This window comes from Phycodurus eques, chromosome 18 (assembly GCF_024500275.1).
Source record: "Phycodurus eques isolate BA_2022a chromosome 18, UOR_Pequ_1.1, whole genome shotgun sequence".
Taxonomy (NCBI): domain Eukaryota; kingdom Metazoa; phylum Chordata; class Actinopteri; order Syngnathiformes; family Syngnathidae; genus Phycodurus; species Phycodurus eques.
Window position 1 is genome coordinate 3,630,240 of NC_084542.1, and position 21,708 is coordinate 3,651,947.

The 21,708-nt window shown below is 39.2% G+C and overlaps 1 protein-coding gene and 1 non-coding gene across 5 annotated transcripts; one reads left to right on the forward strand and one right to left on the reverse strand.

Moving 5' to 3' along the window:
- The first annotated feature begins 208 nt into the window (after nt 1-208).
- Nucleotides 209-15,596, forward strand: brox (BRO1 domain and CAAX motif containing). Of its 4 annotated transcripts, none has more exons than XM_061704197.1 (13): nt 209-316; nt 740-868; nt 1,054-1,160; nt 3,625-3,721; nt 6,163-6,285; nt 6,357-6,429; nt 10,569-10,674; nt 10,850-10,939; nt 11,077-11,162; nt 11,262-11,343; nt 11,904-12,054; nt 12,408-12,567; nt 13,892-14,421. In XM_061704197.1, the coding sequence occupies exons 2-13, from the start codon at nt 768-770 to the stop codon at nt 13,973-13,975; spliced, it is 1,260 nt and encodes a 419-aa protein (XP_061560181.1). In that variant the 5' UTR covers nt 209-316; nt 740-767; the 3' UTR covers nt 13,976-14,421. The 4 variants fall into 4 exon arrangements, with proteins under 4 accessions (XP_061560181.1, XP_061560183.1, XP_061560180.1 ...); XM_061704199.1 differs by having other exon boundaries at nt 6,190-6,285; XM_061704196.1 differs by lacking the exon at nt 209-316 and having other exon boundaries at nt 746-868; nt 990-1,160; nt 13,892-15,596.
- Nucleotides 15,597-16,125: 529 nt separating this feature from the next.
- On the reverse strand, nt 16,126-16,207 carry trnas-gcu (transfer RNA serine (anticodon GCU)). Its single transcript has one exon. It is a non-coding gene; the product is annotated as a tRNA-Ser (tRNA).
- Between the last annotated feature and the right edge of the window lie 5,501 nt (nt 16,208-21,708).

Here is a 21,708-nt window from a genome sequence, read left to right on the forward strand (position 1 = left end):
TGGCCATGCAACTAAGCAGGACAGGTTAAATAATAATAATTAAAAATAATTACAGGACTAGTCATCTAAATTGACGTTGAAATTAATCACATACAGACTGACTTGGTGTTGTAAATAGATAACAGGGTTGATACAAGAACTGCCCGGCCTGACAAGCAGGTTGAACGTGTGTACTTTCGGGATTGTTGTCATGTGACTGAACAGCCTGTTTTCATTGGTCAACGTTCAGTCCTGTTTATTTCCGGAAATAACTTGTCAGGTTCAGACTTTCCGTCACGGCTGTCAAATCACAAAAAAACTAAAGTCACCACGATTGGTAAGTGTTGAAACCGTTATTTTACATCGCGTATTACACATTTGTGGTGTAACGATTTGCTCAACACACTGTTATCACAGCTCTTAAATTTTTAACCAGCGTTAACATTAGCTGTTAGCTGTTACATGCTCTGTGGCTTACGTAATGGAATTTCGATTCTTTTCAAGACACCGAGTTGAGAGCCCCAATGAAAGACTTGAAGCCCCAAATATTATTATTTTATTTTTCTGCAACGAGAATACGTGACAAGTCTCAGCGAGTTTTCATCGTCGTATTGCTGTTGTTAGCGAAAGCATATTAGCTAGCACACGCTATCCACCGGATGGAGCACCTTGTCGAAACTGTCATCAATCACCGAAATTCATCAGTCTAATATTAGGACATAACCCGTGGATTAACCTGTTGTCATGTTGACTGTTGCAGCCATTATAGGCGTGTCCTCGCCCAGGAGATGGCACACTGGTTTCACCGAAATCCTCTCAAGGCTACAGCGCCTGTGTCCTTTAATTTTTATGGTGTTGCAGGGAGCCCCACCGCTAATAAAATCTGCAAGTATGTCTGATGTGTTGATCTCCACGTTATATATTAATGACAGCATATGCAGATATTTACATCATGATCAAATGACAATCTCAAACTGTGGTCTGTCTTCTCTCCTGATAATGTGCTATAGCCAGCCGAATGTTCTATCAAGAGAAACACCATCTCATGATTTGCTGTTTGTTCACCAAATGCAGTGACCTCAGGACAACCAGGGCAAGGTTGCTGGAAATGTTCACCGATGTCACCTGCAACGCAGAAATCATGAAAAGTGCCACAGATGCATACTTCTCCCTCCTACAATGTCAGTTGTCACACTCGCACAAAATCCCTATAAATAATTTGTAAAACGTAATGATGTGTGCCGCTGTTAATCAAATAATCTGAACAGCCATGTACTGTATCATAATTAAATTGTCACACTTGCACAAAATCCCTATAAATAATTTGTAAAACGTAATGATGTGTGCCGCTGTTAATAATAATCTGAACAGCCATGTATTGTATCATATCCTCAAACTGTGTTCTCTGCTCTAATTGGTACAGTGCCTCAATTTGTCTCTGGACTAACTGACCGCTTTTATTCTCTTTACATTTTGTAGCATCCTCAAGCACTCAAAAAAAAAAAAAAATCTATCTGAAGAAATATGAACGTGATCCTATCACACACTTTAAACATGTTACATTACATTACATGTAGTGAAAGACAATGTTAAAGGAGCATTCGCTGAAGAGGAGTGTGACAAATAATTTTGCACGTGTATGAAATTGATCGACAAAACCCCAGAATGCGTCGTCACCTAGTTTTCGTGGCTTGTTTTTTGCACGATGCAAGTTTGTGCCATCTGATGCCAAGCAAAGATATGCAGAAAAGCTGTACAGCAGTAGCCCCCAGCTTTTGCATTATGCCAGTGCGCAGTGACGAACAAATCCACCCACCTGGCCTGGCCTGAGGTGTTATATTTGATTGGCCACTTTTAATATGGGATCGGCCAAAACAACCAGCTTTTGTTTCTGCCCATTTGCTTTTGGTTGTTGAAATGAAGGGACCCTTGTATTGTATTGTGTTGTATTGTTTGCTAACATTGTGCAACAACAAAATAAAATTATCTATCAGGAAATCACTCAAAATAGGCCAACACAAAAGATTTAATGAAAGCCTACAAGTCTCTTGACACATACAAGTGTTAATCATTCAGTTGCTGAGTGGAAAATGTTTAGACAGTGAAACATCTCGTTACGTGACATGTATTTACATATTTGGTTAAAGATTAAGGGCCATATTATTTCCTTTTGTAATTTGTATGCGATAATAGGCCTACAATAAAAGTTACAATATCACCAAAATTAATGCATCAAATATTTGAGGTGCAAGTTGCTAGCTAATGTGAGATTAATCTTTTGTGATTGCTTTTATGCCTAATATGAAAAATATAAAGATTAGATGAGAATAATATTATATTTAATATTGTAATATGATATTGCAAAACCAAATCATGCAAAGTTATGTGTATTATCATTATATAAAGTGCCAAGAGCAAACACGGTTGTTGTCAGTAGTTTCCGTTTGTCTCGCTTGATGGCTGCACGATCCAAAACTGTATGGCCAGTATGACATTGCCATCATTAATTAACGAAAATAAGTGTGACTAACCCAATGACTCTTGGTGGGTGACTTCCTGTGTGTGCTACGCTAACGAGCATGACTTACATGATTGTTTGAAGCCACCCTTGCTTAGATTTTGTTTTCTTTATGGGTGGTGTCTTCGGACAAAAGTTAATATATGTACCGTAATTTCTCGTGTATAATGTACACCCATGTATAATGCGCACCCCCAAAGTTGACCTCCAAATATGGAAAACCCTTCAACCTATGTATAATGCATTTTTACAATGCATGATTTTGCTTCTACCCATATGATCAAAACATGAAGTATTATCTGTATTTTGTTGGTTTTTTAAAATAATTATTCTGAAGCACTTTATTTGAACACATACTTTCTTTTTATTTACTTGCTCTACTTTTATTTAGTAAATGAGAAAACAGACATTTGTGCTCATATGTTTGATTACCCAGGCAGAATTTGTAAGATGTGTACAATTATTTTAAGAAAAAATGAAGGACCAGGCGAAACACATTTAATTTTATTTGAATGGGATTAAACTGTCAATCATTTCAGAAAAGCATCATCATTAAACAAAACATAACCGTAAAGAAATAAATTATGGTTGTTGTTCAGTCATCAGTCGTATTTATAAAAAACAAAACAAAAAAAACAGTCTTTCACAAATTCTGCCTGGGTATGTAAACTTATGAGTACAATTGTACATATATGCAGTCATATGTACCCCTGTCTTATTGGAATGAAAGTGTAGTCTACACCTTTTTCAAAACCTCTAGGTGGCATACTGGAATGAACGTGTACAACTTTTTCCTCTAGGGGGCGGTGGCATAGCGGAATGAAAGTGTACAACATTTTAAAACCTCTAGATGGCAGCATAGATTTATAAAATGTGAAAGTCTTTTTCATTTTCTCCTATACTTATATATAATGCACACGATTGACTTTTGAAAATTTTGGGGGGTAAAAAAGTGCGCATTTTACATGATAAATTACGGTATATTTATTTATAGAAATTTAATCTGGCAACAACACGGGGAACACTCTTATAGTAAACCCATTCCGTCTAACATTCCATTTTATTCATAAATGACCATTTTAATGCATTTGTTGGTGTTCTTTTTGAATGTGGTTGTGATACAACAGGCCTTCTTGTATCCTTGGATGGAACAACACAGGACAACAAGATGAGGTATATCCAGAACTTCAAATGGACTGATACTTTACAAGGGAACACACCAAGGTATGAATGAATTGTTTCAACCTATCCACTCACAATACAGCGAGATATTGTACCTCACCACTGTTGTACCCCAGCAGGCATTGCTGATATTTAAGATAGGAGGCGCAGTCCCTTATTTGCTCTAAAATACCTCAGTCTGTAAGGATTTGGGATTTGGAGTTGGAGGACACAGGTTACGAGTCCCACTACTGACAAAAAATGTAAAAATGGCAGCTAGTAGTTGGGGAGATGCTAGTTCTGCTTGGTGGTGAGTGGTGACTATTGAGGTGCTCTTGAGCAAGGCATAATCTCCACCACATCAGTTCAAGTCGTGCAGCACTCTGCCCAACCCTTTCACTATGAATCTGTCCTTGCATGCCTGCGTGTGTGTGTGATCTTGAGTAGGAGTTGAATCCCTTTGAAGGACTGTAATTAAGTATAATATGTGAAATTATAACTCCTTGTTTTGGTTTTTGTCAAGTTTATTTTTATAGCCCTTAATCGCAAAAGAGTCTGAAAGAGCGTTGCCATTATTGTCAATTACCACTTTATCGTCTTGTTTTTAAATCTCATGTAGAACATATTTTAAAAGTATTTTTGAGTATAAAACTTGTTTTATTTAGATATATATATTTTTTCAGCTGTGTAAAACATCACATAACATCCTCACGTTTGTGATACATTTTAAATTCGCCTTTTCAGGCAGTAGTGCATGTAATCTATTCTAACTGCATTGATCATTTTCCACTTTAAACTGTGTGAGTCCCAGGATGTACATGTCTGGAATCAATGAGTCCCACTCCTGGAACAATGAGTCCCTGCAATTTATCATCACGGAATACAGATACAGTAATCCTACGCTATATCCTGGTTCTTACTTTGCTGTCCCACTATTTTGCGGAATTTTTATTACAGTTGTTACTCTATTTTTTTTTGTATATGATTTGTTAAATATTTTTGTGTCATCCATTGCTCTCTCAATATATTTAGTTTTTAGTTTTTTTAATTTACATTTTTTAGGACGATATGTTTTTCCAAAAACTATCATGACAAACGATAGTATCGTTGATATTTTTGATGCCACTGATATAGTGATTATCAAGCATAATATTTCAAGTGCGGGGGCGGGGAGCAATGCACATTATACACGAGAAATTAACGTACATCCTTTTTCAGAACAATTAACTCGAATAATAATGTATATTGAACATTGGTATTGTAATGTAGAACAATAAATATATCCTAGATAAATAAAAAATATAAATACAACACACTCAGGCTCTGTTTTGAAATGAAAAAACATTTGGCACAGATTACATATGTTAATGCCTTAAGAGGTAATATACTGCCAATCAAGTTTCCAGTTGGTTAAGAAAAAGTGCAAAGTATAGCAACATTAAAAACACTACGACAAGTAGATCAAAGCAACCTGTTTTGATTCAAGATTTTTACTACTTTTCAAAAGTCTGCAGCCTTTCTTTAAACGCTGCTTTGTCAACATGTTCAATCACGTTTGTATTTACATTGTTTTCCAAAAGGTTCCATAATTGCAAGCTGATGGGAAACGGGAAATGTCGTATTGTGTTTTTCTTTTACTCCCAGCTCAAGAAATTGGGTGGGATGTTTGTGTTTAAAATGGATTTTGTCACTTTGAGGTTTTAAGTCGTGTTGTCTTTGTTGCGACTTCATACAACTTCGACATACCAGCTCTTTTGTGTTAGCTTGATGGCAGCGTTCATCTGACTTGAATCCAAATTGTTCCCACATCATCACGTTAGGCTTTGGAACTAATTCCATTTTTGCAGCGCAACGTTCTATAACTGCGCATCTACTGGCTCGCCGTCAAAAAACTAGCTTTGAGTACACTGGAGCCCGCATTTGAAAAACGCACACAGGTACGCACACAGGTACGCACGCATCAATCCGTGTTATTTTTTTTCTTCCTCAAATGACTGGGCGTACAGGTTGACCGCGCTATTCAGAAATTAGGGCACATATGCGACCAAATTACTCACACTCTAAAGCACTGTCTAGCCAAAAAAATTCATACACCAGATTTCCAGCACGACGCCGTAAAACTTTGATACATAGCATTGCGCCCTCGGATGCAGATTGATCTTACTTTATGCATACTTGCTCATTTATGTGCCTCTCAGATGCGGGACGCACATCAAACGAGATACCTATAAATGTAATGATACGTCTAAATTACATTTTGCAATTTATTGTAATAAATAATTTAAAAGTTTAATAATTGAAATAACGTGTGTCCCAATAGTATATGACCTTAATTAAATAACTTCCGACAGCACATTTAAACAATTGACCTGACGTGCATTTTATGAGTTAAACACTTAATAGCAAGTATTGTTTGCACTGTCTTCTAAATCGGCAGCCATAGGCGCAGCTGTGTTTATGCATGCGAACTCTCATCCTTAAAGTTGATGACTTTGTTTTAACAGTCCCTTTCTTCTATGCACTCAACTTAGTGCCCAACAAGATGCAGTCTTCGAGCTGGTCTCCATGTCCTTCAACGTAGCGCTCTGGTACACAAAGTTTGCGTCAAGGCTTGCTGGAAAAGAAAAGTATGTTTATTGAATTGTCTTTTAAATGTTCCAGAAGTATTCCTGTCATGAGATAGTTTCCTTTTTGACAGTGTCTCAGATGATGAAGCGAAAGATGTTCACCGCAGCCTGAAGGTTGCTGCTGGAATCTTCAAATCTCTTAAGGTAATAGACATACAGTGACTAGTTATATACTGTATTTCATAAAATGTATTAGACACATGTTCAACAAACCAGCAATTGTGAGCAGATTTTGATCAAAATTCGGACATACCTGTAGCTCTTTGTCATGACCTGATGCTATATTTTAGATTTTTGTCAATATCCATACAGTGTCTTGAAAAAGTATTCATACTGCTTTGAACTAGTTCACATTTTGCCACCTTATAACCACAAACCTAAATGTTTTATTGAGATTTTATGTGATCAACGACCACAAAGTATCACATAATTGTAAAGGGGAACGAACATGATATAGTTTTTAAAATTTTAAGCAAATAAAAATTTGTATTTGAAGTCCTTTGGGTTATGTCTCTTTGCAGAGCTAGACAGTGAAGTTCTTACCAATTCTTCTTTGCAAAATAACTCAAGCTCAGCCAGATGGATGGATGGATGGAGAGCGTCTGTGAACAGCAAGTTTCAAGTCTTGCCACAGATGCTCAGTTGGATTTAGGTCTGGACTTTGATTGGGCCATTCTAACGCATTCATATTGTTTGATCTAAACCATTCCATGATAGCTCTGGCTTTATATTTAGGGTAATTTTATTTGCTGGAAGATGAATCTCTTTCCCAGTCTCCAATCTTTTGCAGCCTCCAACAGGTTTTCTTCCAGGATTGCCCTGTATTTAGCTGCATCCATCTTCCCATCAACTCTGACCAGCTTCCCTGTCCCTGCTGAAGAAAAGCATTGCTTTGATGCTGTTCACTAGTGTTCACTAACAAACCACAAAGGCCTTCACAGAACAGGTGTATTTACTGTATACTGAGTAAATTGCACACATGTGGACTTAACAAATTAGGTGAATTCTGAAGGCAATTGAATGCACTGGATTGTATTTAGGGGGCTCCGAGGGGCTGAATACACACAAATGGACACCACGCTTTTCAGATTTATACTCCCTTCAAATTTGGAAAACCATTTTCATTCCACTTTTAACAATTATGTGCTACTTTGTTTTGGTCTATGTATTAAATAAAATCTCAACAAAATACATTCAACTTTGTGATTGTAAGGTCAAAATATGAGAAAATGTTCAAGGGGTATGAATACTTTTTCAAAGCACTGTATTCACAATCCAGGTCATGACCAACAACGTTTTAAATGTCACCGCATCAGAGCGAGCTGTTTAGGTCCTAGCTCGCGGGCTCGAGAACATTGTAAACACTTTAACGTTCAAGTGTGTGTGTTAATTGGGGACCAACACACACGGCAACTCCGAGTGAGGCGCTAACGTTTTAAACGACGTCGTGGCAGTGGAGCAAGCTTTGCAGCAGCTTAATTCACTGGCTCGTGGACTAGCAAATGTAATAAACTTCCCAGAAGTGTCTCTGTTGTGTGCTAACATTGCACATGGAGCAAGGCTGTGCAGTGTTTCCCACAGGACCGGAATCTATTTCTGCTTGTGGGTATCCGGCAGCTGTCCAGGGGCTTTGAGGTGGAGGGGGGTTAAACGTTAAGCAAACACTTACAGAATAGCTCATAATAAATAACATTTAAAAAATACAATCGTATAGATAATATAAATATATAAAGAAAGGAAGAGAGAAACATACCAAGAAATTAATATCAACTGTAAAATTAAACATTTAAGGGCTCTAACTTTACATACATTTTACTACATTAACAGTGACTCGAGTTATATCTCAAATATTGTACTGCGAATATGAAGTTTGTCTACAAGATGCACTGGCTGACGAAACGGGTCATTTCTTTTAAGTAATTTTAAAAGCCATAATAGAAACATGTTCAGCAGCATAACTTTAACTTATTATCAGCATACAGGAGGGGTTTCGATTAAGGGATTAAAACAATGTGTGACTTGAATATAAAATGTTTATTTGTAAACAGACGAGCAGAACTTTATTTTTTATTTTTTGGCAACAATGTAGTTGTTTTCAAAATATGGAGTACTTGTACATAATTACAACTACCGTATTTTCACGACCATAAGGTGCACTTAAAAGTCTTAAATTTTCTCCAAAATGGATGGGCGCCTTATGTGTGCACCGAGTTCCAAAATCTATAAATGTTGTCGTGTGACTTTGTTGAGCGCGTCGCTTGGGTGACTGGGAGCATTTCCTGCTGACACGCTGCTCATATAGAGGAAAAGCGGACGTGATTGAGGACAGCATGCGGACGTAAAGGGGGAAGGGTGCGCGTGACAGAGGACGCTAAAGGCACGCCCCCAGTAGGTATATAGTCCGGTATGTGCATCGGTTTGGCTCAGGACCCCCGAAAATGGCACCTACGAAGAGAGGCGCTTACGAAGCACAGTTTAAACTGCAAGCTATTAGTTACGCGGAGGAACATGGGAATCGAGCAGCCGCGAGAGAATTCAAGATCAACGAATCCATGGTTCGCAAGTGGAGGAAGCAGGAAAACGAGCTTCGCCAAGTCAAGAAGACGAAGCTGAGTTTCCGCGGGAAAAAAAAGAAAAAGAAAACGGGGAAATAAGGCGAGGTGGCTCGAGTTGGAAGACCAAGTCGAGCAACGGATTAATGAGCAAAGAACAGCCGGGAGAAGCGTCTCAAGTCACCATTGGACTGAGTGCAATAACTCTTGAGCTTGCCATCGTTCCGGGAGGCTTGACGAACCGCTGGACATCGGTGTAAACAGGGCGTTCAAAGTGAAGTTGCGAGCGGCGTGGGAGCTATGGATGACAGATGGCGAACACAGCTTTACTAAGACTAGGAGGCAGCGCCGGGCGAGTTGCGCCACAATTTGTGAATGGATTGTGGATGCTTGGACTAACGTGTCTGCTTGAACTGTTGTTCGAGCCTTCGTAAAAGCCGGCATAATTTCTGGGGAGCCGCACGGCAACGAGACTGACTCTGACAATGACGAGAGGGAACCTGGCGCGTTTGAAGGAGAACTTGCCCAGCTGTTCATTTTGGTTACAGAAGATGAAGACTTTGATGGATTTGTGGATGAGGATTGATAAAAAAAATAACGTGAGTACATTGTTAAATACTTCAATAAAGTACAACCGAACCCAGTTTTGTTCCCGCTGCCTTTTTAAAAACCATTGTTTTAGCGTGCATGCATGCTAGTGTATGTTTTAAGCTAGCGTATGTTTGACCATGCCTGCGCCCAATAATACGGTGCGCCTTATGTATGTGTTAAATACAGAAATAGACCCCGTAACTGAGACTGCGCCTTTTAATAAAGGTGCGCCTTATGGTCGTTAAAATACGGTACATACTTTTGTTGGAATGTTTTCAAAATTATTTTAATGAAAAACTTAGGGTTTACAGTATGAGTCTCATGGCAGTCTGAAGTGAAGTAGGATGCTGATGCTGTCTTATATTAATGGTGGACATGTGGGCTGGGGGGGCGAGGACTTGCTGTACTCGACGCCGCAGCTTTGGTCGTTTTCTTTCGTCTTTTTTGGCGTAATCCTAAACGCAAACACTCCTGAGGACTGGACGTAGGCTTTTCCCGATTTCCAAGTGAAAATAGACACAAATACACTGTGTGAGCCGTGCTCTGGCTCACGGCAACGATGACAATTTATCAAGTCCGGAAAAATTATTGTGTCCTTTTTATTTACCGATCAAGAAGTCCATATAGTAATTATGGTGATGGGCGGATCACCAACCTTTTTAAACTGAGAGCTACTTCCTGGATACAGATTCATGCGAATGGCTACCTGTTTGAGACACACACCTTAGATCACAAATTTATTGAAATTACAATAACATATCAGTATTTACATTCATTATTTTATTATTAATAATCAATAATATTCATCTATGAAGGCACTGGTAATGTTAATGATTTATCACAATAATGATAACAAATTTAAAGGGTAGGAAACATAAATGTCAATATTGAACACGTCTATAAATCTCTACAAGTGTTTACATTTTGAAATGATCATTACTTCAGCATTGCAAGGAAATGTCCATCACTGGTGAGCTATTTATAAAAAAAAAAAAAATGTTTTAACAGGCTCGCAGCCTACTTATTGCACAACACATTGCACTAAATGAATTTCAATATAGTCGGTTGGCCTCATTTGATGTGCTGCCATGAAGACTTAAAACCAAATAAATGGAAGAAATGGCTCTAATTTTCATACAGGAGGTCCACATCCCCCGTCTCATCACCCCCGCAGAAAAAGGTAGAGACCTGGATCCCAGAGTGATTGATGCATACATCATCCAGTCTCAGGCAGAAGCTCAAGAAGGTACCTTGTTCCAGTAGTTGGAAACCCATGTGTGCAATTACAGCCAATGTCACATGGCACAGCGTTATATATCATTGTTGGATCGACTTCTTCCCCTTTTAAGTTCTCGTCTCTGTGAGGCAATGAACTCAAGAGACAACGGTGCCAGTCTGTAAACGTTCCCTTTTATCCACAGTGACAATCGCCAGAGCCATTGAATTGAAGCACAACGCCTCAATTGTTGCGGCGTTGGCATCCGAGACAGCAAACTTTTATCAGAAAGCCGGTGAGCATTTCAAGTGGAGAGTTTTTTTTTTTTTTTCATTTGTCATGTGATGTTGTTTAATATGTCCATTCCACGGTGAATTATAGCCATAATCGAGAGAACTAAAGCTTACTAAAACCTGCCGTTTTGATCTCTAGACCACACACTGAACACTTTGGAGCCCGAGTGCAGCAGCAAGTGGAGGAAGTATCTCCAGCTGAAGTTCTACTTTTACATGGCTTATGTAAGTTTGTTTGCTTGCGTAAGGGTTAGAAGGATTGTGTGATCTCATATTCTCAGCAGTGCGGTGCTCTTATTTACATTTGCTGCTTTGTATTTACAGGCGTACTGCTATCATGGACAGACGCTGCTGGGGAATGATAAGTGTGGTGAGGCGATACGATCTCTGCAAGAAGCAGAAAAGGGTATATGTCTTGGTTTCGGTTATAGCTCATCAGTATCCATAAATGATGGCTTTTTCTTAAACATAGGTCACTGTTTTTTGCACAACTGTCCCAACTCCATAAAGTGTTGGATGCCTGTGGGAGACAAAGAAGAAACTACTTCCTAGTTGTAGACTTAATTGGTTTCAAGCAATTACAATTAGTAAAGCTGAATAAATGATTCCCCCCCATGTTACCACTGAGTATGTTAAATTTACCAGTTTAGTTTGCCACCGAATAGTCTTTCGAGATAACTAGAACTGTCATGGAGTCTTCTCATGGTTACGAAACCATTACAAATGTCATCTTAAAAATTCTCAAGCCGTGCATTTCCTTTGTTTGGATGAATTTGGCAACATTTTGAAAATATGCCCATGTATGCCCAAATAAAAAAATATCTGCTTTTGATCTTGCCGTACAATGCAGCACTACACGGGCTTGGTGTTTTTCAGATTTGTCTGTACATGCCCAAAAACTCCCTCGCCCTCACTTAACTGGCAGACTTCCTTATTGAAGTAACATAACAACGTATTTTTTTGTAGCATATTCCCGCGCCGAGGAGCTGTGTAAAGAGTATCGTCACACCAAAGGCCCGGGCACCACAGCCAAACCATCTGAGCAGGTTTTCTTCCTCAAACTGGGTGGCTTCGTTAAGAACACACTGGAGAAGTGCCAGAGAGAAAATGGCTTTATGTGAGTCACACACATAAGCACACATACACTGTATACCAGTAAAGCAAATGAAGGCAAATGGGAACAAAAAGTTAGTTGAGTAGTGGACCCTATTCAAAAAGTCACCGCGAAACCATTGGTCAAGTTAATACTAGTTAACATGTAGCACTGACCAATAAAAGTTGAACGGGCACTATTATTTATGAAAAACAGTTTTGCTCATGCAGCATTGCTTGTCACCAATATTAAAGTTTAGGACATGGGTCACAATGGAAAACATTGTCAAAGAATGTGCACCAAATGTTGGTCTAGTTTATTGTAAAAGAACCCCACTAACACAACTTAACCACTTGATTTCATATTTTTTTTTCCAGATACTTCCACAAGGTCCCAGCGGAACCTCCCCAGCTAGAGATGAAGGCGAGCTATGGCCTGGCTGAGCCAGCCCCGTATGAGCTCCCACCCCCCAATGAGCAGTGTACTCCTGAAGTTTATGCCACCTTTGACCTGACTCGGGGAGCCAAAAATGACAAGGTATAACTCACATCAAGGGGTGTTTTTTGTTGTTGTTGTTTTTTAGTGATTGAAACAGTGTGCATTTGTTGCCGGTTTGAACCCCGGTCCTCAGAACTGTGAGGCAGATGTGCTAACCAGTCATTCACCGTGACGCCACATTCCCAAAAAAAAAAACTTCTATTGTGGATGGAACACCTCCGTGACGTCACACGCTTGCGCATAAAACAGGACATCACACATTGTGCGTCGTGTTTACAGAAGTAAATACGGCCCCTCGCATAGGTCTCGTCATGACGCATTTATGGCAATTTCAAGGATTTTGTGCAACCGGAGCCAACATTTTCTTATATTTATCAGTTGTAAAGCAGCATCTTTCCACCACTGACTTTTCTGCTCCTTTGTCTGCCCTTGCTTTTGTGGCACGTCTGTGACGCATGTCGCCTTTTGATGACGTGTAGGCCGGGTGAGCCTGCCCTAAGCGTCCATATTGCACTCGCATCGGATACGTGTCCAATTTTCATATATCCACATACAGTACAGTACGAAAGAGGGCTGGGTTAGATTTGAAAAATTGGAATGTACTGTTCACACTGACATGAAAAAATCAGGTCCATATTACATTGGGCAAAAAAACCTGCAGTGAATTGACCTGCATTGTGAGCCTAACCTTTGATGACCCCCAAGACTTTTGAGGAACTATTCTGGGGACTGACAAGACTGAAGTTGAACTTTTTAGAATGCGTGTGGCCCTTTACATCTAGTGTAAAAAAAACAAACAAACAAAGAAAAAGAAAACTACATTTGATAAAAAGAACATCCTGCCAACAGTCAAACATGGTCTTGGCGGTGTGATGTCTGGGACTGCTTTGCCCCTTCAGGGCCTGGATGACTTGCTCTGATTAATGGAACAATGAATTCTGCTGTCTACCAGAAAATGCTGCAGGCAAAATCCGGCCATCAGTTTGTGTGTGTGTTTAGCTTGACTTCAGTTAGCCCAAGCTAATCACAGGGACATCGACTTGAAATACACGAGCAAATTCTTTGCCTCTGAATCGTCTGGACTCCAAACCAATTCATGCTCGAAAAGCCTCCAATAATACTGAGTTAAAACAATTCTGCGAAGAACAGTGCTGAAATCCCAGTTGTTCCTCATGCTGCGTCATCAGTAGGTGAATGAGGAGATGGTGTTACCAAGCGCAGAATGTAGAAAAGCACTATACAAGTAAAGGTCCATTAGCATTTACCCTAGTGTTTCTAAGAAAATGTTACATTTGAAAAAACACCGGGTGCAACAATTCACATTTGTGACAATTAATCATGTTTATTGTGGCTTTTTCTCCAGGCCAAACCTAAAGAGGAAGAAGTGAAACCAATGAAGGAACCCGATTTAAAGCCCCAGAAGGACACAGGCTGTACCGTTTCCTAAATATATTGGATTTATTCCTCTCATACTGCAGTAGCATCCAGTAGGCCCATAATACAGCCTCTCTTATTTTACATGTATGCTGGAATGTTTAGCGTATTTGGATATAACATCACCATCATGATTGCCAGAGCCAGTTATGGTCACATTATTTTTAGAGCTCATAGTAAAGCCCAAGTATTTGTGGCATTTGATTACAACTGTCCTTCATAATGTAAACCTCAATGTAATCAACTCAGTCTTTTTCATTCAGCTTGGAGTGGTTAAGTTTGGTGCCTCACTGGAGTTTTGATCCACGGGGTGTGTGCTCTGGCGCAATGAGATGGCACTCAACACAAGAAATATATCAATGGGGACCATGAAAATAACGATCCTTTAAAAAAAAAAAAAAAAAAAAAAAATATATATATATATAATACTTTTGCAAATGCACTTGATGAAATCTGTCTTAGAAATATAATTAGCTTGACATTCATTTAAATCCATGGTGGGTAAACAGAATAAATAAGAACTGAAGTTGCCACGTGCGCCGACGTCACGTGACCAAACCCTGAAAACAGGTTGGCGGACTTCCTGTGTATGCCGCGATAATGATCATGACAACGGTTTGATGACATATTGTTTGAACTCGAATTTGCTCACACTTTTCTTTCTTTATAGCTGGTGTCTTTGGACAAAAATTATATACATAGATCATTTATTTATACAAACATGGTACAGTAAACACGAATGAAGCGTAAACATTGAATATTGTCAACTTTGGTGGCTCTGTGGTGACATCTCAAATCTAAAAAATGAACATTGTAGACGTTTTAAGTTCATACGGGGGATTTGTCAAAGTCCCCATTGCCAAACAGGTTGTTTTGTTGTAGTAGTAGGTTGCATGTACACCAGATGTAGTTTATTTTAGGTGTAGCATTTTACAATCATGTTAAATCACAACTATAGGTATTTATTGACATAACATGGATCTGTCAGTTTACTAATAAATGAAATTAATAACAAAGCTACATTAGTCTTGGGAGTCTGTCCCTCATAATCATAGTTCCTTATTTATTCATGTTATGTATAATTTTAGTAGATAACTTCAAACCAACAGTTTACAGTCAAGTGGGACTCAAATTATTTTTGTCCAAATTAATTTTCTCATATTCTTTATGCATCACAATTGCCTTACATAAACTGCTGAATCATGTTTACTTTATTGGCTAAAAAAAAAAAAACTCCCAGTACTTGGGAGTTTAACTGCAAACGGACAATTAAAGAAACAGCTGCAGAGCTGCGTGACAGACAGTTACAGCGTCAAAGACTCCCAGTGGGATTTCAACTTGCGTGAGCTGAAGCGCAACCACTCGAACTGTGTCCACGCTGTTGTGCTGTTTGTCAACGTTTTTGTCCAGATGGACGGTGACAGTGAAAAATGGAAATGCTGGCAAAATGCTACAAAACAGGAATACAATGAGAGAAACAATTGTTCTGCTCTTTGGAACTGACTGATGCTTGTTTTGTGTTCTCATCAAAGGGTTGAGTTCATTATCACAACTGAAAATCATTGTAATGTATGTACCTTTTGTCGTTTCTGTAAACTGCACTACAATCAATAATAAATCACAGTTATAACCGAGTCCTTGCACGCTTTTGTGAGTTTCTATATTTTTATTTTGAGAGTCCAATCTGCAAAAAAAAATTTTCAACCATATAAAAGACCAAAAAGCTAATTAAAGCTTTATCAACATTTATCCAACTTCCTATTAAACTGAATTGCTCTGAAGTACTGCGGTTAAGTTGCTTAGCAAATATTTTCTATCATTTAAATATTTATCATCACAGTAACAGTGTTCATATATTGATAGCTGTAAACACTCATGATAACATTCAGACAGACGGTTTGGTGCTTATCAATATCCTAAACATAATTAACAGATTAAAAGTGGCTGACTGTACTTGTTTCAGTGTATTTGTTGACCAAATATATATTGTGTGTGAATGGGCGAACGAGATGCAGTAATTTCGTGCGCTTTGTTGCATTTCGCTTTATTGAGTGCAATCCGTAAGTGTAATTAGCTGGTGACCTGAGAGCACAAAATTTGCAATTCTTAATAAATAAAAAAAAAAAAAAAAAAAAAAAAAAAAAAAAAAAAAAGAAAACTGTGCGACGAGGATGGGATTCGAACCCACGCGTGCAGAGCACAATGGATTAGCAGTCCATCGCCTTAACCACTCGGCCACCTCGTCGTGTGAGCCTGCTACGTGTGACTAAATATAGATAAAGAGTATCCATCTATAATTTTCTTCAGGTAGTGATAACACGTCAAACCTATATAAAACCAGCCTTGCCATCTACTTTTCACGTCACTCAAGTATGATAACAGTTCAATCCTAACACATTTGCCCCCGAGTATTTACTGTCAAGTCCACACCCAAAGAGTTCATTTTTGTTAGCTCAAAACATGAACACGCGTTAGCGATGGATCAAATTGGGTTGTACCACCATTTGTGGAATTCAAACGAGAAATGCTTCGCCGTATCTCGACAAAGCAGCACCTGAAACGTCTTCCTGGTCTTCCCATCGTTAACAACCCTGAGGCGCCCTCTCGTGGTACCAGAAGCGTACTGCACTCATGTCGAAGCACAGTGCCAGAGGAAAGAAAAACAACCAGTAAAAAAAAAAGAAAGACCTTTTGCCAAAATTCAATATGTCAGTTACTTTTTTCTTCTATTTCCATCATTATACCAACCACGTAATATACTGTGTTGAAATTAACACCGCAAATTCATACAAATTAATATTTACTGAAGAATTTACATCATTTCCATTAAGGGATGTTGGTATTACTATTATATCATCTGTCTCAAGTGTGTGGTTGAATGCCTTTTTAAAAAAAAATTTATATAAGAATTACATTTGAATTTCACATTCAATTTATTCACATACACCTAGGAAACATGACTGTTTAGTCCACAGTGGCCCGCTTACATGATGCAAAGGAATATCCGTCCATTCGCATACACACACAATGTAAACATCGTGTCCATTCACACACACAAAATGTAAACATCTTTGCCCCTTCAATTTCACAAAAATATCAAATACATAACGCGCAAATTCAGATATGCCCAACAATGTAACTTCAATGAAAAGAATAATAAATTGAATCTTTATAAAACAACATAAATTGAGGCAAAATGTATCCATAAGACATGTTCGGAAATTACCTTTCTTTGTGTACACTTGTGAAAACAGCAAAAGTTTGAAGTAGACTTCTTCTAGGCAGAATGTTAGAAATTTGTGACGGAAAAATTGACTGTGTGGGCTCACTTTGTGTGCAGTCATATGTTGGATTGGATGAAACGGAATCATTTGTCAGGTCCCGAGGCAAAGTCTCCGACAAACCAAAATGAATAGCTTCGGCAAGAGATAATAAACAGATAAGAATAAAAATAGTTCAATGTAATGGAGTAAAAGTAGCATTTCTTCTTCCCGAAAATACTTACGTAAAAGTAAAAAGCATGTTACAATAAAACTATTTTGACGAGTGCAATAGGTCACAAAACGTCTGCCTTTTCAGATATACACACCCAAGGTAACCACCCATTCACAAAAGGACATTGTCAAAACTATTCCTGAAAAAGGACTAAATTAAATTGTCAGAGTTAACTATGGCCATGCGCGCGCAGGTATGACAGTATACCACATAATGCAAGATTTGTTCTCATGAAAGCCGTCATCTTACATCTCGAGTCATCGTCTGTCCGATACCGATTTTCACCCGCGGTCCGTGGCACGTACGTCAGGGGATTATTTTAATACACAGTATACAAGACGTTTGAGTGTGAAAAGGTCGGTGTACGAGAATGGTGAAGATTTGCACCCATTCCTCAACCCTGGTGAGGTGCAAATGCTGTGTAGTTCAAGAGACTGACAATATATACTTTGACTCTTCAGACAAATATGAAACTGATCAAATTTGAATGATCTGCTTGAATTCTACTGCAGGGTCAGATGTCAACCTGTTTGAACACAATTGAATAGAATAGAATCAAATAAAATAGAAAGCCTTCAATTGGGATTTGCAACTCCATGTTTGTGTTTCAAGAATACAAATAAATATAAAAGATACACTAAACAATCCTACAATTTGCAGAGCTGATGTTAGGAAAACAAGTGCTCAGGGCTTGACATTTACACCCGCCAACCTCCCAAATGCGGGTCAGTTTCCACCGTGGGTAGCACAGCCACTCCCACTAGCCACTTTGGCCTGTTTGCTCCATTCTTACCCCCAACCCGTTGAAAACATTTTTTAAATCTAATTAATTTAATAATCAATGTCATCGTGGCGGCACGGTGGATGACTGGTTCGAGCGTCTGCCTGACAGTTCAGAGGACTGGGGTTCAATCCCCGGGCCCGCCTGTGTGGAGTTTGCATGTTCTCCCCGTGCCTGCGTGGGTTTTCTCCGGGCACTCCGGTTTCCTCCCACATCCCAAAAACATGCATGGTAGGTTAATTGATGACTCTAAATTGCCCGTAGGTGTGAATGTGAGTGCGGATGGTTGTTTGTTTGTATGTGCCCTGCGATTGGCTGGCAACCAGTTCAGGGTGTACCCCGCCTCCTGCTCGATGACAGCTGGGATAGGCTCCAGCACGCCCGCGACCCTACTGAGGAGAAGCGGCTCAGAAAATGGATGGATGTCATTGTTTATTTTTTTGTTTGTTTTCCTCTCAAAACTGCCTCAGTAGCCTCTCACTGTTGCCGCGCTTGTCTGCACTTGAACAGGATAAGTGGTAGCGAATGAATGAATGAACTTGAATGTGGATCATTCTGCCTTTTAAGTACAGAGAAGTTTGCAATCATAAATATGTGGACATTGTGTTCCCAGTACTGCTAACTCATCAACTCCAGACAAATCAATCAAACAACGTGCCTGAATAAACTGTAGCTGAATTTGTTGTAGGTGTTCCTCTAGTGTTGCGGACCAGCAGAACGGTCAGATTCTGTCTCTGGGGTCAGGCTGCGACCACGAGGCAGTGATTGAACATGAGCCCCGCTCCGCACAGATAGGGATGACGATGTGGACATCTGGCTTGATCAAAGTGCAACCAGGTCACGTTGCAGTACTCTCAAAATTAGAACACCCACACACAGACTTGATAAAAATGTCCAGGATCCGTCCGACATTTTATTTATTATTATGATTTTTTCTAAATGTATCCAGGACTTCAGCACAACTTCAACAAATATAATGACGATTTGATCACAGACTAAAACACAGCTTACAACTACGAATCCATCATGCATTATAGGCTCTTCTCCTTCAACAAGAACCAGTCCATTCCTCCTATTACCACCAAAATCCCAGAATTCTACAACATAATTGGGCAGTACCTTGTCTTCAGCAAGATGGACACATTCAGACTCAACAGGATGTACAACTGCTTGATAATAATAATAATAATAATAATAATCAGAAGTTACTCACATATTTACTCTTTACTTGAGTAGTTTTTTTCATTGAGTACTTTCTTACTCTTACTCAAGTAAATATTTGGATGACTACTTTTTACTTTGACTTGCGTCATATTATTTTAAAGTAACAGTACTCTTATTGAGTACAATATTTGGGTACTCTACCCGCCTCTGTTTTTTTATTATTACTACGTTGATTGTTTTTATTAAACTGAACTTCAAAAGCCACATATTAGCCATTTCATCATTGATGGACTGTAAATCTGCCAAAGTCCTTAATAGTTTTACAGGCAGGCATAATGATAACAATACCGAATATTTTCCTTTCATAAAAAAGTAAGTATAGCCATAAAATTAGCATACTGTATTTAAAAGGTGAAATATTAAGGTGAAGATAAGTTGAGTACCTCATTCAGTTCACGAGATATTTGTTTAGACAATAATCATGATAACAGAGGTACGATCCCACTTTTATTACAGTCATGGCAAGCAGAAATGTAAACAGACTGTGGCAAAGTCTGGTGTGAGATATAAGTGATGATAACAGCAAGAGAAGTGTTAATGTTGTTGTTGTTTTTATACGCTAGGTGACCCCATCAAATGAGAACTAAATTTGACATTAAGTATAACTTGTACTTTGACTTTGCTTCATCTTCAGGTCATTGTTCAATAATCTTCCCTCTCTAGCTCACTGACAAATCAGTCAACTGTCTTGGTATCCTGGTAGACATCAAACACATCGCTGAAGGATGGCAGGCACCATCGGACTCTAACTACGAAGTTTGGCAAAGTTATCTTTGTGTTATGTTTTGTGTATACACTGTAATTAGGTCTGTACCACATTTATAAAAAGTATCTTCCAGCTTTGTGAGCATTAGGCTTTTGGTTTCAGTGCTCTGTCCTCTTTCAAGAAAATATTTTTTTTCTAAAAAGTGTCCTATTGTAATTGTAAAATCGTACACTTTGGGCTGTATGTTCATAGTGCATCTGCGGTGGGGCGCAAATGATTTCCATCCAAGCGCAATGCTCGCTACGTGTTTGCTAATTTGGCCAACGAAAATGGGCCTGCGCCAACTGGCCGTTATGGTAGAAAGTCAGTCTAAACATTCACTCAAACCACGCTGTCTGCACTCGTCTAACGCGCAAGCTAGACGCTTGGTCTAACGTGATTTTGGCCAATTTGATTGGACCGCAGGCAGACAGATACTGAGCTCTGCGGACATGTTTCAGTCACCAGCGGTTGTCACCAGCACTTTCTGTATTAAATAAGGGTACCCGCACACATCGTCTGTTGCCACACCATGGCCAGAGCAATGAGAATGTTCCACTCACGCACAGATTGCTGTGATTACGCACCGTCCTCTTCCGCACAGAGAATGGTGTCATCTCTCCATCCACACTCTCAGTTGCACCGCATTTAAAGGGAAAGAGAGGAGCCACTTTGATTGGCGGCGACTGAAGTCAGCTCTAAACACCCACACAGCGGCACAGCCCGCCCATTATCAGATCCGCCGGCGTTCGTCTACGAAATTACCAACACCGGTCCAACCCGCCTCTGGCACACAATTGTGCCACCTGCTGTGCTGGATTTACGCCGTTCAGAAAAATAGAGGCCTTATTCTAACATGGAGATCTACATCAAGAATGAGCAACGTTATTAATACGTAAGGGAAACAGGTTGGAAGGGATCATAATGATCATTTTATTTCAGGCAAAACTGTAGCAATTAAAAAAAAAAAAAATAGTAAAATAGATACAGATTAGCATCAATAGTTTCAAACCCAGAAACCCCAGAGCACGTACTTTAATGGTCTGTAATATTGGTGACAGTATAGCAACTATACAGAATTATATATTATGAAAAGATGTGTGTGTGTGTGTGTGTAAAAATATGTTTTTCTGGAGTTGAAAGCATCATCAAGGTTACGATCATATCAGATTATGAACAGAGTCAACAGCAGCACTTGAGGACGAGGCTTGGACGGATGTGTAAGATATAAGTTATCCATTAAGCCCCATTCTGGAGAGCAAAGTTCCTCGCCGCCTGCTTTCTTTATGGGCAGGCTGACACTCGCACCACAAAACCAAGTATACGTGGAGATAGCAACATGGGTTTTGGAGAGAGCTGGATGAAGATTGGGTCGCTGATTGTCATTTTGGCAGTTTTACAGGTATCTCTATCTCAAATTGAGTTCCACCTGGGAAAGGTATTGCAGTGTTGGACTTAAACTGTCTTTTTTATGCTAGGTGCAGGCTGCTCCAACAGCTAC

Excerpts from the sequence above, each read along its gene's own strand:
- brox (XM_061704196.1), top strand. The coding sequence starts at position 829 with ATGGTGTTGCAGGGAGCCCCACCGCTAATAAAATCTGCAA. Across the intron at positions 10,940-11,076 it reads AAACTTTTATCAGAAAGCCG|ACCACACACTGAACACTTTG; the intron begins GTGAGCATTTCA and ends TTTGATCTCTAG. Across the intron at positions 11,344-11,903 it reads TCTGCAAGAAGCAGAAAAGG|CATATTCCCGCGCCGAGGAG; the intron begins GTATATGTCTTG and ends ATTTTTTTGTAG.